The sequence below is a fragment of the Periplaneta americana genome, chromosome 1 (genome assembly GCF_040183065.1).
Source record: "Periplaneta americana isolate PAMFEO1 chromosome 1, P.americana_PAMFEO1_priV1, whole genome shotgun sequence".
Classification (NCBI taxonomy): domain Eukaryota; kingdom Metazoa; phylum Arthropoda; class Insecta; order Blattodea; family Blattidae; genus Periplaneta; species Periplaneta americana.
Window position 1 is genome coordinate 49,088,242 of NC_091117.1, and position 16,702 is coordinate 49,104,943.

Here is a 16,702-nt window from a genome sequence, read left to right on the forward strand (position 1 = left end):
AACACAATGGGATGGGCATTCAAGAGGTTTCGGTCCTTCCGGAGCATTGCAGGAGCCTGTTTCATAAACGTGTACTATAGTTCACTATAGTAGATATACTATTTATTGTAAATAGTTTACTATTAGTTTTTGTTTTAAGTTCCGACAGAATGTAAAAACAGTGTAGCAACAAATGTGTGTAGTATTGCATTACTGCAATGGAGCTTACTGAATAAAAAGGGGACACATTTTTTTAGAAGAAAAAAAGTAGATATACTAGTAAATCTTGGTTATTACCAGAGACCGGAAGTTTAGGCATTATGAATCATTAAAATAGACAGGCAAAAAGGATCATAAATAGCTAAAATAGGCAGGCAAAAAGGCATTATAAATAGCTAAAGTATGCAATAAAAGGAAATTACAAAAACCTTGCACTAGACCCACAACCTTGCACTTTCCACAAAGGGATTTCGGCAGCAAGAAAACCTTTACATAAGTCGAATGCAAATTGAGATTTTCGACTCGATGTTGAAATTACTGTTGGAAGCAAAGAAATCTTCTTCCCAGTAGCCTTGGAAAGTGCATTTTTGTGTTTGGTTATACTGATATGTTGCGATATGAAATATTTAGCTAGCTACAACAACATCGCAATGAAAACTGAAAGAAAAATAACCGTTAAAAATAACGTTGAACCCGCACTCATTGCAACAATGAGTGCGGGTCCAACGTTATTTTTAACGGTTATTTTTCTTTCAGTTTTCATTGCGATGTTGTTGTAGCTAGCTAAATATTTCATATCGCAACATATCAGTCAAATAAACACAAACGATAAATATTAAAACGCTTACTGTTACACATTTTTGCAGGGCAGCAGTCATTGTTGAAAAGAGAATATGAACTGACTGAAAGACAATAATATAAATCTGGTGAAGTCATGTTCATTGTAGCGGTTATAGAAATAAATTAAAATATACCTGTAGGCAATTTTTAATAATAAATTAATAATAGATAGATAATCAAATAAAGGCAAAAAAAGTTTATTTTGTAAATTAGGCATTTATACTAAGAAAAGCAGAAAAGGGCAACATAAAACTGTGATGTTTCAATCACAAAGGTGTAATTCGTACAGATTTACTTTCAAAATGAAGATTGATTTAACACATTTAAAAAGGCATTCTGCCAAAGTTTCGGTCTCTGGTTATTACTATACCAGTTTTCTGGATTGTGTTTCATATAACTACCAGAGTTAAATAAACAATAATACAGTAACTTTTAATCTACTATCGTATGTACTAAACTGAGTTTCATGCAACTACTAGGGTAAAAATAATTATGCTATAGTAACTATTAAGAGAAACCCTCATTCACTTTAGTTTTTTAGTAGTAATATTATAGGCCTAGTATCCGTTGCTTAGTTTATGTTTCACGGACTTATGAAAGACCCGGTATTATTTCAATCATTGCATGTAGAATATAAATGAGATTATTAACTTACGTCTTACAAATAACACTTATCAGGCACCACTCCATCTCATACCGCAAACTTACATTAGTATCCGCTCGGGAAGCTGAAAACTAGCAGTGTTTCCACTAATTTTCGAATGACCTATGTAGAGAAAATATATGTCAAAATGTATCCATTTTACACTCTTCCAGTTTACGCCATTGCAATGAGAATTTGAACTCCTTACGTCTCCTGCAGTATGTATCACCTTAGAGAATTTTAATGACTATGGATTATTAAGTTATTACAGTGATGGTGAATCAAGAAAATACCACAAATATGTCGCAAATGTTTTAGAGTATGAGAGTTCACGAAATTATTAATTTTATCACGTATCATTCAGATATATATTTTCCTGTTTCTTAGATGTTATATTATTTAAACACTGCAGTACTTGCAGTTACAATAGAATACAGACATCTCCCTGAGACGTGAACTGCAACCTGCATTTATCCCATGCAACTTTAAAGTTGTTCCCTACATTCTTACACTGTATGACATACAAATAAACATCCACGAGGGAGCCATTAATGAAAAATGCATGTTCTGGATAAAGTTACACAAAAAATGAACACGCCACTACTACACGAAATACAAAATGGCGTGATCCATAGGAACAATACGCGGACATAAAATATGTTTCGTTGCATGACAACCATTCATCATATATCAACGTCGGTGACCGTGTTATAAAAATACGTCGAGTACAAGCTTTTACATCATGTTGAGTTATTGTAGGCATAGCTAATAAGAAGCACCTGCTGAGCTAGGGGTGTCCAATTCGCTTTATCATGGACACAAGTTGTTCTCATTTTGTTTAAAGGCCTAGATTTAAAGCCTGTTATCCGGTGGTATATCGGACACTCTAAAAGAGATATTAAAACGAAACTAATATCAAATTTGAAGACTTGAACTGTGAATCGTAAGACATGTAGATAGTAAAGGGTGGTTCACAATAAACCGTGAACGGAAACGACACCGGGAGCGAGAACGGAAATATTTTTTTAAAATAAATGTATTTAAATGTGAGCATTCACAATTAACTATTGTGAATGCTCACGTTTAAATACATTTATTTTAAAATTAATTCCGTTCTCGTTCTCGTTGTCGTTTCCGTTCACGGTTTATTGTGAAACAGCCTTAAGCCTAGACGGTGATCACCAGACTGCGGCGCAGGGTTCCGAAACGCATAAAGTTACGAACGCACTGATCACTGTGTTGTATAGATCGAGGGGAAAGGGAGATTGAAGTGCAGTTACTCCTTGTCTCAACATGTAAATATTGTCACAGTAGGACACAAAATAAATGTCCACGTTTAAACATATAGTATATACAGTGCATTTCTAGTACAAAAAATAATTGCCTAACGTTACATGTTTCAATTTACATTAAACTACACATGTTTTAACAATATAAAATAATCATTTGTGTGTAAGCAGAAAAGAAAATATATACAATACTTACATAAAACACATTTCCTCATAATTCAATGTGCCGAATTAGAAGGTATACATCAGAGTGCTGCACTGGAGTTAAATCGCTCGCTTGAACTCGGTCGAGTGTCGTACCCTCGAGTGAGATACGATCGGTCGTGATACGCTCGTAATAAATAGAAGCACAGTACAAGGTCATCTCACCGACATGCCTTATCTTGTATGGAAGGCGACAGATAAGATACACATACGTTTTGCTCACATGGTAAAAATAAGACTTTATTTTCTGCGTTTATGACAAACGTTTAATGGAACAGTCAATGGAACGTACCAAAACAGGAACGTGAAGTTATAAATAAAATAGTATGAAAAACTTCGATATACAGTTATTATTGCTAATTAATAATTATTCAATATTTGATTTACCACATATATAATGTGATAGGTCCATACACAGTGTTCCGCCTATATACTGCGACAATGTAGAAACGTTTTACAAAATATCATTGATATAGCACTAGATTAATAACAATATTAGTACCTACAGATATAACGTCACAGAAAATATAATAAAACGAATAATCATGCTGCACAACTGTTACACGCGCAAAGATTGATACACTAATTATTAGAGATTATTATTATTATTATTATTATTATTATTATTATTATTATTATTATTACTAGAAAACTTGGTACAGTTCTTACATTATCGTGATTCTGTTCTCCGTTCATAATAATTACATTTACATCCAATAACATCTATCAGATGTGGCAAAAACAAAATCACTCCTGTGTGGGGGAAAAAAAAACATTTACCTGCAACATTTATATTACATTTTAAAACAAGTTTTGTAGTTGTACTATGGAGAGGTTAGTTAAACACTGCAAAGTTTTGAAAGATAAACATCTATGATGTTACTGCACAGTTCATCACTGTAACAAGAACGAATGTCTAACACTCGGCTTCCTACCGTTCGAGGATTTATCGCTCGTGACAATTTTACCCATCATGCATGTGCGCTACCTATCGGATTATGCTATGAACTACTTGGCGCTCGAGCGAAAACGTCCGATGCAGACCTCTGGTATACATAAACAATTTTCAAGAAAAGATTTGAAATGTTGTTGAAAGAGATGTTGGCATGTACCAACGTTATACACAAATCTCGATGAAATTCTTTTTCATGTTTTATGTCTGATTTTGATGCTGAAGGCCAGTTTTTTGCTTTGCTATTACACTGCTTTTCAAAAAGTGTCAATATCCATATGATTTTAGTTATACTTCGTGTAAAACTGTATGACTGCGTAGACACTGGCAACCTCTTCGTAGCTACCCAAATCACGTGCACTGAGGATGTGGCTTGTCTTGTGGGACCAGTGGAGCAGAAAGCTGCAGGACGACAGACAGTAACGAAGTTAAGTTCATTACACAGTGAGATATGGCGGCCGTAACGCGGTTACCGAAGAGAACACTAGGAGGACTCTATTAAAATTGGGTCCCTCTCTGCTCGGACCTGCGAATTTAGCCACGTGTGTAATGCTATCACTTGTCCAAATTCATTCAATTTTTCGCATTAGACGGAATACGACTTGGTTTAAAGACGAGTTCACTGTGAATATTTGAAATTTAGTTTACAGTAAATGTCGTCAGAACAAGAACAACTCAACTCAATCCTACCAACATTTTCCAGTGCCGTATTTATTACTGAAGTGAAACTCCTTTACGCAAGATACGAGGAAGAACACTGTGAAACAAAATTCTATGACGAACATTTTAAGGGATAAAAGGTTAAACTTCCATATTCTACATTTTTAAGCTAAATATTTTATTTATTTTGTATTTACCTATAGCAATCTCTTGTTATTCGTATTAATTCCTTCAAGTTTCAGTAGCATCAGTTAACTAGTTTTTTAGTTACTAAAATATTTAATTCACATTTTAAAAATAAACCTACTCCCACAAAATATGTTAGAAGCCTGAAAAAATATTATACAGCAATCTTTCATAGTCGTAAAATTAAACAGCACAGCCATAACGTGAATTCTGATTGTATGAATGACCTGAAAATATGTAAATGTGTCAGTTAAAAAATAGTTATTTTAGTGTTCGGACAGCACATTTTATTATTATTTTTTTTTTAATTTTGAAAATATTTTATACAAAAATGTCTCCATGGTTTTGTTGACGATACTTTTTGGAAAAAGCAGTAAAAAGTTTAGCTTTTTAGCATGCAATTTGTAGGAGCCTATAAAATTTGAATGTGAGTGACTGCAGTAAAAATAAAAATATCGAGCTACCCAGGAACTATACCTGACCTCGCCTCACATATCTCAAGTGGATTCACAGATGTTGTCCTTTGCCCAAATAACCACAAGAAGATAGCTGGAAGTGAGCAATTTGGAAGATAATGTTTCGAATAATGACATTTCTTGGAACGATTGCATTTATTTCGTCCACATGCACCTGATTGTGTACGTTAGTTGTTCACTGGCATTATATTATCAGTTCACATTCAACGATTGTGCTTGATTCTTGGTTATTTAGACGACAGTGTGTTCAGTATTGTAGGCCTATATTGTGAACGACAAATATACAAATATGGCTTGTGAACCGTTTCATGAGAAACTTGGTGAAAGCCCTGCTCACAGATATAACAGATTGGTCATCCCCATGTTAAAGACTGTAACATGTGAAAGAGAACAACCACCAGGATCCCAATGTCGATTGGTAACGACCGTTAGATGGAAGTACAGTTGCTCAATACAATTCAAATGACCTCTTCTGCAGTCACTAGATGGCAGCAAAGAGAAATTGATAAAAGTGGTTGCCTTCAAAGCTCATAATGCTGATCAATCTGGTTATACCTATGTATGTGATCTGGGGTAAAAGTTTCGGACTTAGGTAGCGATTGTGGAAAGGCGACGGACAGAAAAACAGTGTTCATTTATAGTGGAAGCACAAGAAATGACTAAGGCCCGGTTGCAGAAACACCGATCAAAATATGATTGGCGATCAAGGAGGGTTTGATTGGCCATCAGTTCTATTTCTGTTGCAGAAAGAACAATCAGTGTTTGATCGGAAATCAGTCTTCCATCAGATTTGATCAACAGATTTTTGCTGGTTAAGTCACTGATCATCGATCAAGCAGGCTATTTATGTTGTTCTGTTTATAATGCAGTATTATATAGTAAATAGTTATAGCGTAACAATATTGTTTTCGACATAATGGATTCTTCTGATGAAGAAATTTTAAATGAAAAAAAAATATATTATTAAGAAGAGGGCGTTTCCGTGATAGACATGAATTGTTTTTATGTATAATGACAGAGAATTTGAGCAAAGATTTAGGTTAAGTAAGGATTCCTGTGTTTTGTTACTTTCAAAAATTGAAACAAATATATGCAGACAGACAAATCGAAACCTTCCACTTTCTCCTATGAACCAAGTTCTAATAATGCTGAGATTTTATGCTGTTGGAATTTTTCAGGCGGTCTTGGGTTATCTTGTTAGGGTCCACAAATCAACTATTTGCCGAGTAGTTAGGAATGTTACGTATGAAATTGCTTTGTTATGGCAGGGTCTCATAAATCCCCAAACTTCAAATAGGGAACGATTTGAAATCCAGAGAGAATTTTCAGCCATGTCAGGATTTCCAAGAGTAGCCTAATAATGGTTGTATAGACTGCTCACATCCCCATCCAATCACCTAGTTGAAATGATGCCGAACTTTATCGAAATAGAAAAGGTTTCTTTTCTGTGAATATACAGGCAATATGTAGTATATACCATCATTGAAATTCTGGAATGTTGTAGCCCGTTTGCAGGGTTCTACACATGACAACACAATATTTTTAATGAGTAGGTTACGAGCTCCATTTGTAAACAGAGAGATGGGAAATGGAATTATTTTGGGTTATGGAGGCTATGCCTGTTCCAATTTCTTGTCGATTCCCCTAGCAAATCCCACAACAGAAGCCCCCTCACTTTTTTTTTGTTTTCTTCATATTCTTTCACTATATTGTAGTCTATATACAAATAGAAACCGCCTCACAGTGGTCAATATCGCGATATTAGGAGGACAAAAGTCGAAATTTCGAGTTTCCCTGATGATGTTTTGTTGTATGGGAATGCGATAACAAAGAACCAAAGCTTTCTAAACTGAATATAGTTTATGGCTTCGATGTTTGTATTAAACTTGAGAGAGGGTCAAAGTTATGGGTTCTTGCGTATCCCTCAGTCGTGCGTTATCTGCAGTGTGGAGCGATCGCATTTCTTGTGTGGTTCTGTGTTACTGGTGAAGTGTTTCGTTAAATCTGTTGTGCAGGAATGGAGAAGAATGTTGAAGGTATGTTTTACATTTTATTCCAAGTCTATAACATTAATAGTTTGGGTGTACATGCTTAACACTTATGCGCGTAAAATACACTCAGGGACAAAAAAAACCGGACACTTCTATATTTGCTTGTATTTTGTTGCCAATTATTTCAAAATGAAACAAAACCCATTTAAACAAAATAATGTTCCATTTAGCACCTTATACGACAACATTTGAAAAAAATAAAAATCTCTGATGAGAAAATTTACAAAAAATTACAAAGGGCGTATAACTATGGCATCGTTCGGTCTAACTGTTTTTTCATTTTATGGTGCCTTAAACATTAAAAACTCTTTTTAGTAACGGGTATTACCCCCTCTGGCTTGAATAACTGCATCCATACGTCTTGGCATGCTCTCAATTTGGTTAGCAATGTCTTCTTGAGGAATAAGTTCCCATTCTTCGGCAATTGCTCGCCTCAACTCTTGTAACGATTCTGGTCTCGGTGTCTATTCCTAACACGCCGTCCCAGTATGTCCCAAACGTGTTCAATTCGGTTCATGTCTGGACTCCTTGCTGGCCATGGAGGAACATGGATTCCCACTTCTTGGAGATAATCTCCGACCGCATGGACAATATGCGGCCGTGCATTATCATGCATTAAAACAAAATTATCGCCTACAAATTGGCCAAATGGCACAACATGATCAGCCAAACATTCATTTATATACCTATCAGCTGTTAGTCTTCCATTTTCAACAAAAACCAACTCTGTACGAGCATCCGTACACACTCCTGCCCAAACCATCACTCCACCACCTCCATACGGCACATTTTCGGAAATGCAACACTGTGAAAATTGTTCTCCCCTCCTTCTCCAAACTCTTTCACGTCCATCAGGTGAGCACAGATTGAAACGGGACTCATCGGTGAACAGAACACAGCTCCACTGTCCATTTCTCCAATCCCTGTGATCATTTGCAAAACGCATTTATTCAACTCGATGCATCCTGAGAAGTCTGGGACCAGTTGCAGGTCTACTTGATATCAGTCCACTTTCTTTCAACCTCCTTCTAACTGTTTTGGCCGAAATTGGGCGTCCATGCATGTTAACAAATTGCTGGGCTACACTAGTAGCTGGCAGGTTGCACTCCCTAAGAACTCTCAACACCATATATCTGTCTTCATTTGGATTTGTAGCTCTTGGACGACCCGAACCTGGTCTTCTGGGATATTCTAGGGTCTCTCTATACCGTTTTATGGCATCATGGGTTATCATGGGTTGTGCTTCTAGCCGTATTCATAACATTTGCAATGTAACGTACACTGCGTCCATTATCGGAAAGGACTACAGCTCGAGTCACATCTTCAGGTCGCATCTTGTTTTAAGACAAATGTTACAACCCCACTTAAACTCACAAAATGTAAAAATAAAGAAATAACGAATGATAACGATAATGAAGCACAAAATGGTTGAGACAAAATTGTTATAGCTGAGACTACGAAAGCAAAATTGGAATATTTGGTTGTAATGGCTTGTTTATAAAACAAAAAACAATCAACAATGTATACACGTCTCCATAACAACAGATGGCTACCATAATATTGTATGAGAAGATAATATTTTGCAAAATACCAGCAAATATTAAAGTGTCCGGTTTTTTTTGTCCCTGAGTGTATTATAATTTTAAATATATTTCGCAACTTGCTCTTGGAATATAAAAATTGGTTCACGATGGGTCACGATAAAATCTTAGCAGTTAATTTTCTTAGACTTTAATCTCTAAGCCTGCATATATTTTATTTGCCGAGGTTTGCCCGTTTTTTCAAAATATCTACTTTCTTGCAGATTGTGCGACTGCAGTTACGCGCCGAGATCTATTCACTTTTCTCCAAAGCACAAACTGTGTAATGAAAGCAAGGTCGTCACAAGTGTTACAACAATTACTTTCATATGCATTGTCAAAATTGAAATTTGAAGGTTGTGATGAAAACCTTAAGTCAGAACTTTTTAAAAAAATTAGAATTTTTTCGTGTAACCTGTTACGAAGGTGGAGGTCATGTAATAGGACAATGTCGCGATTTTTAGAGAAATATTCAGAATGGCTTGATGTAGAATTGTCAGTTCCAATACCTACTGAGGAATCTTGCCAAGGAGAAGCCTCGGGTGCAGTTAGAGGTCGAGTAGTGTAAAAACAAAGAAAAGAAAAGTGGAAAATCTTTCAAAATCTTGTTCGTCACAAGAACTTGCCCTGGCAACACAGATGTCTCTTACGTATGAAGGTAAAAGAAATGTGGCAACAATTATTCAAGAATCTGTGTCGAAAAGTCCGAGATCAGTCCGGAAAATAAAAACAATTTGCCAACAGCCAGCCACTGAGCCTAATTGTAATACATATACAACAGAGGAGGCGCTAGCTTTGCTTGTTGATTTAAAATTAACAAAACATCAATATGTAGCATTACAAAAAAGCGCGAAAGAAAGAAGCGCAAACATCTACCCGCCATATTATAGACTGCTAAATGCAAAATCAGAATGCTATCCCAGTCAGGAAGCGCTAATAATTACAGATTCACTGGCAGAAGTAAAATTACAATGTTTACTTGACCACACTGTTGAGCGTTTATCTATTGTTAAAAAAGAAGTTCTTGAACATTCCTTTCAAAACGAAGACTTACAAATGGGGGTGTGACGGGAGCTCAGGCCATTCCCTTTACAAACAAAATATTTCGGGGTATGAAGGAGCTACAGATTCTGAAATACTTTTGTCTTCAATAGTGCCTTTACAACTCCTGGGTGAAGATGAAGAGTCTGGGCGAAAAACGGTTCTCTGGCAAAATCCAACTATGGTCGACGGCAAAATATGTAACGCTCTCATGGATAATCCTTCAGCCTAAGTGTGTTACATATGTGGTGCTAAGCCGAAAGACATGAATGATTTGAAAAAAATACAGTCATTACCTATAAATAAAAGTGCATTTGAATTTGGACTTTCGACACTGCATGCAAGAATTAGATTTTTTGAGTGTTTGCTTCATATTGGGTACAGAATAGAAATAAAGAAGTGGCAGGTACGCGGGGATCAAAGGAAGAAAGTAGCTTATGAGGCAAGGAAAGAAGAAATTATTAACAAATTTAGAACTGAAATGGGCCTTTTAGTTGATGTTGTGAAACCAGGTAGTGGTACCACGAACGATGGCAACACTTCTCGCCGATTTTTCGAGAATTCAAAGAAATCGTCTGAAATAACTGGCGTTGATGAAGCTCTTATCCATCGTTTCTCCGTAATTTTGGACGTTATGTCAATTGGATATAGCCTGAACATTGGTGCATTCAAAAAGTATGCCTTAGACACTGTTGATCTCTATGTGAAATTGTATGGATGGTAGCCTACTACATGCCTGCCACTGTCCATAAAATACTTATACATGGTGCAGATGTTATGAACAACATGATATTGCCTATTGGACAGTTATCAGAAGATGCCCAGAAGCCAGACATAAAGAGTATAGATTTTTCCGAGAACACAACACTCGAAAAATCTCAAGAATAAATTGTAACAAGGACCTTTTGCACATGCTTCTAATTTCTTCTGACCCGCTTATTTCAAGCAAAAGGAAATTACCAAGAAAGAAAAGTTCCCTTGGCAGTGAAGTGTTAGGTTTGTTGGAAACACCGAGACTGGACAGCATTGCCCATGGTTCAACGGATGGGAGTTCAGAAGAGGATAGTGATTAAGGCCGTCTCTTCCTGTGATTGATGGGAAAGAATACCGTCTTCATTTTACAATAATATCAGGTAATTTATATAATATTTGTAGAAGTTAACAATGTTTATAAATTAGTTGTATCTAAATATCTTGTAACAGTACGGCATGTTCGTAAAAATTATAAATAATAATAATAATAATAATAATAATAATAATAATAATAATAATAAATATTATATTTTCATTATCATTATCAACATGAAGTTGATATTTAGTTAAGTTAACTTCTAGTTGTATCGCATGTATTTTGATAGTATTATTATTATTATTATTATTATTATTATTATTATTATTAAATTTTACGTCTTGTAATCTTAAGAGTGTCAGTTACTAACAGGAAAGTAAAAAAAACCCGATGCTATTGCCAGTAGAGAACAAAAAATAATTTTGTCCTCCTAAAATCGAGAAATTGACCACTGTGCGCCTGTTTCCTTTCTACAAAAAGCAACAAAACAGCAAAACATTCACTTGTTTTCCTAGTCACCGCCCACTTGATGCATTCCTTTCGCGACTTTTAAAGAGCATCAAATTGGCTGTGGTTGCTAAATAGCGCTGTTGTCAAATGTATTTCTTTCTTAAATCACCAATTAGTAAATTGAGACAAGTTGATTGGAGATTCATGTTTGTGCAACGCAATGAACAATCAAATAAATCAGACATCAACTGATTGGCGATCAGGGACTGATTTGATTTGCGTTTCTGCAACCGGGCCTAAGTGTAAACTGAAAACTATTTTTTTCAAAATACATCAGAATAAATTGTCTCTTAATAAAAATTTACGATACAGCTTATCAATAACAATGAAAATATTTATAAAGACGCGTATTTTTCTTCATAGCTTATGGGATTGATGACTATTATAAAATTATATCAAATGTCTTTGTTTAACGTTACACTGCTTAAAATCTATTAAACTTCGATTAAGCATCCGGTAAACAGATCAAAAATTTTAGTCGATCTACAATTCTAGGGCCCGGTTGCAGAAACGCAAATCAAATCAGTCCCTGATCGCCAATCAGTTGATGTCTGATTTATTTGATTGTTCATTGGGTTGCACAAACGTAAATCTCCAATCAACTTGTCTCAATTTACTAATTGTTGATTTGAGAAAGAAAAACATTTGACAACATCGCTATTTAGCAACCACAGCCAATTTGATGCTCTTTTACAGTCGCGAAACGTATGCATCTAGTAGGCGGTGAATAGGAAAACAAGTGAATGCTTTGCTGTTTTGTTGTTTTTGTAGAAGGGAAACAGCGGATTGTATTTGTATAGACTATGAAGCAAACAAAAAACGTAAGGGGGCCCAATTTTTCTGACAATGATAGAGCCCTCTTATTGAACATCATAGAGAGCTTTATGCATATCATTGAAAATAAGAAGACAGATAGTGTTTGGGTGAAGCAGAAAGAGGAGGCCTGGAAGAAAACTGCTTCAGAATTTAATGAAGCTACATATGAGGTTGCAAGAACACCCCAGCAATTAAAGATTGCATATGAAAACTACAAAAGGAGAACCAAGAAACTTGCAGCTGACGATAAGGTAGGCCTAAGCTGTGACGTATAATTTTTACCTATTTCTAGATTTATTAATGGACAGTTACGTTTTTGTGGCATTCCATAAATATTATTACGTCTCAAAAATATAGAGGGAGATTTAAATTCATAATTATTTTCTTCTAACTAGTTTCTTGACCTACATTGAATCTTTGTTTTTTCCAGGCAGAGCTCTACAAAACTGGTGGAGGAACTTTTAAAAGGAAGCTAGATGCAGATGGCGAAAGACTAATATCCAGGCTGAATTCCCATTTTGCACCTGTGAATAATCCTTGTGACAGTGATGGCCAGTACCAAGTTTTTCAAGTAACAGAACAGGATTGCAATATACTGGAGGTAAGAATATATAACCTTAGTTTGACATAATTTGGGTAGGCCTAAAAAAAGTAAAAAATATCCATCTACATTATCCATCATCATCCCATCACTCAGAATATAAAAATATCGATTGAGGTGGTGAAATGGAAATATAATTGGAGTAGATGAACTTCATTTTGCCTTTAATTTATTTACAGTCTTATAACCCTATTTTATAAGAAACCAGCTCACAGCAAACAACAATACATTAACAAAAAAAATTAAGCAAATTTTTCGGCTAAATAGTGCCATTCAGTTCAAACACAAAACAAATAACTTTCCAGTTTGTGTATTTATATTGAATACTTCATCTTGTTTTACAGGATAGCCATGAAACTTTATTTGATGGAGCTGTGTCTATAGTGCACCCTGCTCGTTTGCATTCAACTTCTGGTCATGATGTCACTGGGGACAAATATGGAGATGAGGCCTCATCTATTCCGCCGTCCCCGTCTTCTGCAAATCAACAAGATTCATTGTCAGCAGGTCGTCATTTGTCATCAGAAATTACACCAATAAACCTACTGACAGGAAGCAGGAGTGGAATAATTAGGCCCAGATCAAGATCACAAAGAAGCAGGCTGGAAGACTATACGCCCAGTAAAACTGATTTTAATGAATTAAGGTGTCGACTTCTGATCGAAAAACATGAAATGGAAATGGAAATTTTAAAAACTAATCTACAAGTGGCCCAAGTAGAGTTAGAGATTAAAAGGGCAATTCTAGCCAAAGAAAATAAATAAATAAAGTTTGCATCAAAAATAAAAGAACTAATTAATTACGAGTATTTTGCTCACCTTTCTGCCAGTGTTGTAAAGTGTGTATTTATTAGTGTAGTTCTGACTGTGTTCCCTCCATTTCTCCTTCTTCCCATAGGTGCTTCACCCTCATCAGCTTGTGGGTAGAATCTTGCAATGAGATCTTCATCAGGAGGTGGGGGATTATTTTCTCCTCTCTCCAACAATAAATTGTGGATGGCAAAACATGCAACAATGCATTCTAGTGTTGTTGATCGTTGCCTTCCCAACTTGAAACGGAGACCCAACGATAAGCATGGAAACCTTCTTTTTACCACGCCAAATGCTCGCTCTATACAGTTTCGAGTGTATATATGTGTTGAATTATACAACTCCTCTGCTTCTGTCGTGGGGTTTGCTAGGGGAGTCAACAAGAAATTTGAACATGCATAGCCTCCATCACCCAAAAGAATTCCATTTCCCATCTCTCTGTTTACGAATTGAGCTCGTAACCTACTCATTAAAAATATTGTGCTGTCATGTGTAGAACCCTGCCAACGGGCTACAACATTCCAGAATTTCAATGATGGTGTACATATTGCCTGTACATTCACAGAAAAGAAACCTTTTCTATTGCGATAAAGTTCAGCGTCATTTCCACCAGGTGATTGGATGGGGATGTGAGTGCAATCTATACATCCAATGACTCTTGGAAATCCTGACATGGCTGAAAATTCTCTCTGGATTTCAAGTCGTTCCCTGTCTGAGGTTGGAGGCTTTATGAAATCCTGCGAAAGCAAAGCAATTTCATGTGTAACATCCCTTACTACTCGGCAAATAGTTGATTTGTGGACCCCAACAAGATCACCCAAGACCGCTTGAAAAGTTCCGACAGCATAAAATCGCAGCGTTATTAGAAGTTGGTTCATAGGAGAAAGTGGTAAGTTTCTATTTGTCTGTCTGCATATATTTGCTTCAATTTTCGAAAGTAAAAAAACACACGAATCCTTACTTAACCTAAATCTCTGTTCAAATTCTCTCTCATTATACATAAAAAACAATTCATGTCTGTCGCGGAAATGCCGTCTTCTTAATAATATTTCTTCATATTGTTCGAAAATTTCTTCATCAGAAGAATCCATTACTACGTCGAAAACAATATTATTACGCTGTAACTAATTGTTATATAAATTACAGTATGCACAATGAACAGAACAACATATACTTGATCAGTGATCAGTCACTTAACCAGCGAAAATCTTGTGATCAAATCTGACGGAAGACTGATCTCCGATCAAATACTGATTGTTCTTTCTGCAACAGAAATAGAACTGATGGCCAATCAAACCCTCCTTGATCGCCAATCATATTTTGATCAGTGTTTCTGCAACTGGGCCTAGAAATTGTAATTCACACCCTAAAAACCCCGAGAAAGTTTATAACTTAGATCTACAGTAATAACTCCTAAACTGTAGACAAACTTACAAACAATATTTGTAGTTCCTTTTTGTTTATTCTTTACTCAACTGCTCGAAGACAGATCTGAACATCACAAATTAAAGTAACAAGGCACCATTTATGGAGCAACTAAGACAGGAGATAATAGGTCAGCGTGGCCAGTTTCTTTGCCCTGCAGACATATAAGACAATACCTCCCAAGCATTGAAGTAAATACTGAGAATATTTGCTTGTAAATAATAATTCCACTAAAAAAAATGTCGAGAATACGTGAATGCAGAGACGACATTCTGAACAACTACAAAACAGGTTAGTAACCTACTCATTATAGAATAAAAATGTAACTGTATACATGACTCCATTAATCAAATTTATACCAGTTAAAATACGCGGGAAGTTACTGACAAATAATGACGCAGTATACGCCGGCAATGTATGCAGGTCTAATGCGCGTGTTCCCGTCAGGGACCCCAGCTTAAGGCTTTATGAGGTAATTTTATAGTCTCGCAATCATCTCGATGAAATACCACACAACAACAATAATTTTCACCGATCTATATTTCACAGTCCACAGTTGTGGAGTAGTGGTTAGCGCGTCTGGCCGCAAAATCAGGTGGCCCGGGTTCGATTCACGGTCGGTGCAAGTTACCTGGTTGTGGTTTATTCCGAGGTTTTCTCTCAATCCAATATGAGCAAATGCTGGGTAACTTTCGGTGCTGGACCCCGGTCTTATTTCACAGGCATTATCATCTTCATCTCACTCAGATGCTAAATAACCTAATATGTTGATAAAGCCAAATACCTTACTATAATAATACAGGACAGCTGTATACTAGCAGCATTGACGTGAGTGCGAAATATCGCGAACCTGACATCTAGCGGAGCGGAGTGGAATTACGTCCACAAATACAAATATTAACATAGCGGGAATCGAACTATTGTTTAAAACGTGAGGTACTAATGTGGAATAATGTATGAATCACTTAAGAAATGTTGAATAATATATATTTAATGTAAAATTATTATCTTATATCAAAGCTGCATATTATAAGAAATATTGCATACTTTATATTAATTCCCGTAATTAATTGTTACATATCTTTTCTTTGGTTTAGTGAGACTATTTCGTTTATATGACGTCATTCCATTTTCGACCAATTACCTTGTATAATATATACAAGGTCTTTGATCAAGCTGCCTTCCGTATGGGGTAATAAAATACGGTTTTAATTATCTATACAGAGATGGCTTCACTGTTTAGCAACATATGTCTCGCTGTAGTGTGAATACATAAGCATTGCTATATAGCTGTTTCCACACAATATTAGGCCTACATGGTTATTAGTTCTCAGTGTAGTGTGTAATGTAATGACGAATTACTAAATAAAGTGTGAAATTTTACTTCCACATCTTCATCTTCTAATTCCATGTCCATTGTAGGCTATCTGAAAAAAAAAATACACTCCTTCATTCAGATTTGATAACTGCGTTTTCAACAATTCTTCATTTAATCAATCTATTATTCAGGTTATTTGTAATTATATTATAAAACGTTTCAATTATATTATGATTTCAGCAGATAATGAAAA

The 16,702-nt window shown here is 35.7% G+C and overlaps 1 protein-coding gene and 1 long non-coding RNA gene across 2 annotated transcripts; one reads left to right on the forward strand and one right to left on the reverse strand.

The window, feature by feature from the left end:
- Positions 1-11,978: 11,978 nt before the first annotated feature.
- Positions 11,979-13,719, forward strand: LOC138695116 (myb/SANT-like DNA-binding domain-containing protein 3). The gene is made up of 3 exons (XM_069819529.1): positions 11,979-12,547; positions 12,727-12,897; positions 13,242-13,719. Exons 1-3 carry the CDS (start codon positions 12,284-12,286, stop codon positions 13,659-13,661), a joined length of 855 nt encoding a protein of 284 aa, XP_069675630.1. The 5' UTR covers positions 11,979-12,283; the 3' UTR covers positions 13,662-13,719.
- Positions 13,050-13,854, reverse strand: LOC138695120 (uncharacterized). Its single transcript, XR_011331063.1, has 2 exons — positions 13,716-13,854; positions 13,050-13,374 (listed from the first exon to the last, which is right to left on the reverse strand). It is a non-coding gene; the product is annotated as an uncharacterized lncRNA (long non-coding RNA).
- Between the last annotated feature and the right edge of the window lie 2,848 nt (positions 13,855-16,702).

Excerpts from the sequence above, each read along its gene's own strand:
- LOC138695116 (XM_069819529.1), top strand. The coding sequence starts at position 12,284 with ATGAAGCAAACAAAAAACGTAAGGGGGCCCAATTTTTCTGACAATGAT. Across the intron at positions 12,548-12,726 it reads AACTTGCAGCTGACGATAAG|GCAGAGCTCTACAAAACTGG; the intron begins GTAGGCCTAAGC and ends TGTTTTTTCCAG. Across the intron at positions 12,898-13,241 it reads AGGATTGCAATATACTGGAG|GATAGCCATGAAACTTTATT; the intron begins GTAAGAATATAT and ends CTTGTTTTACAG.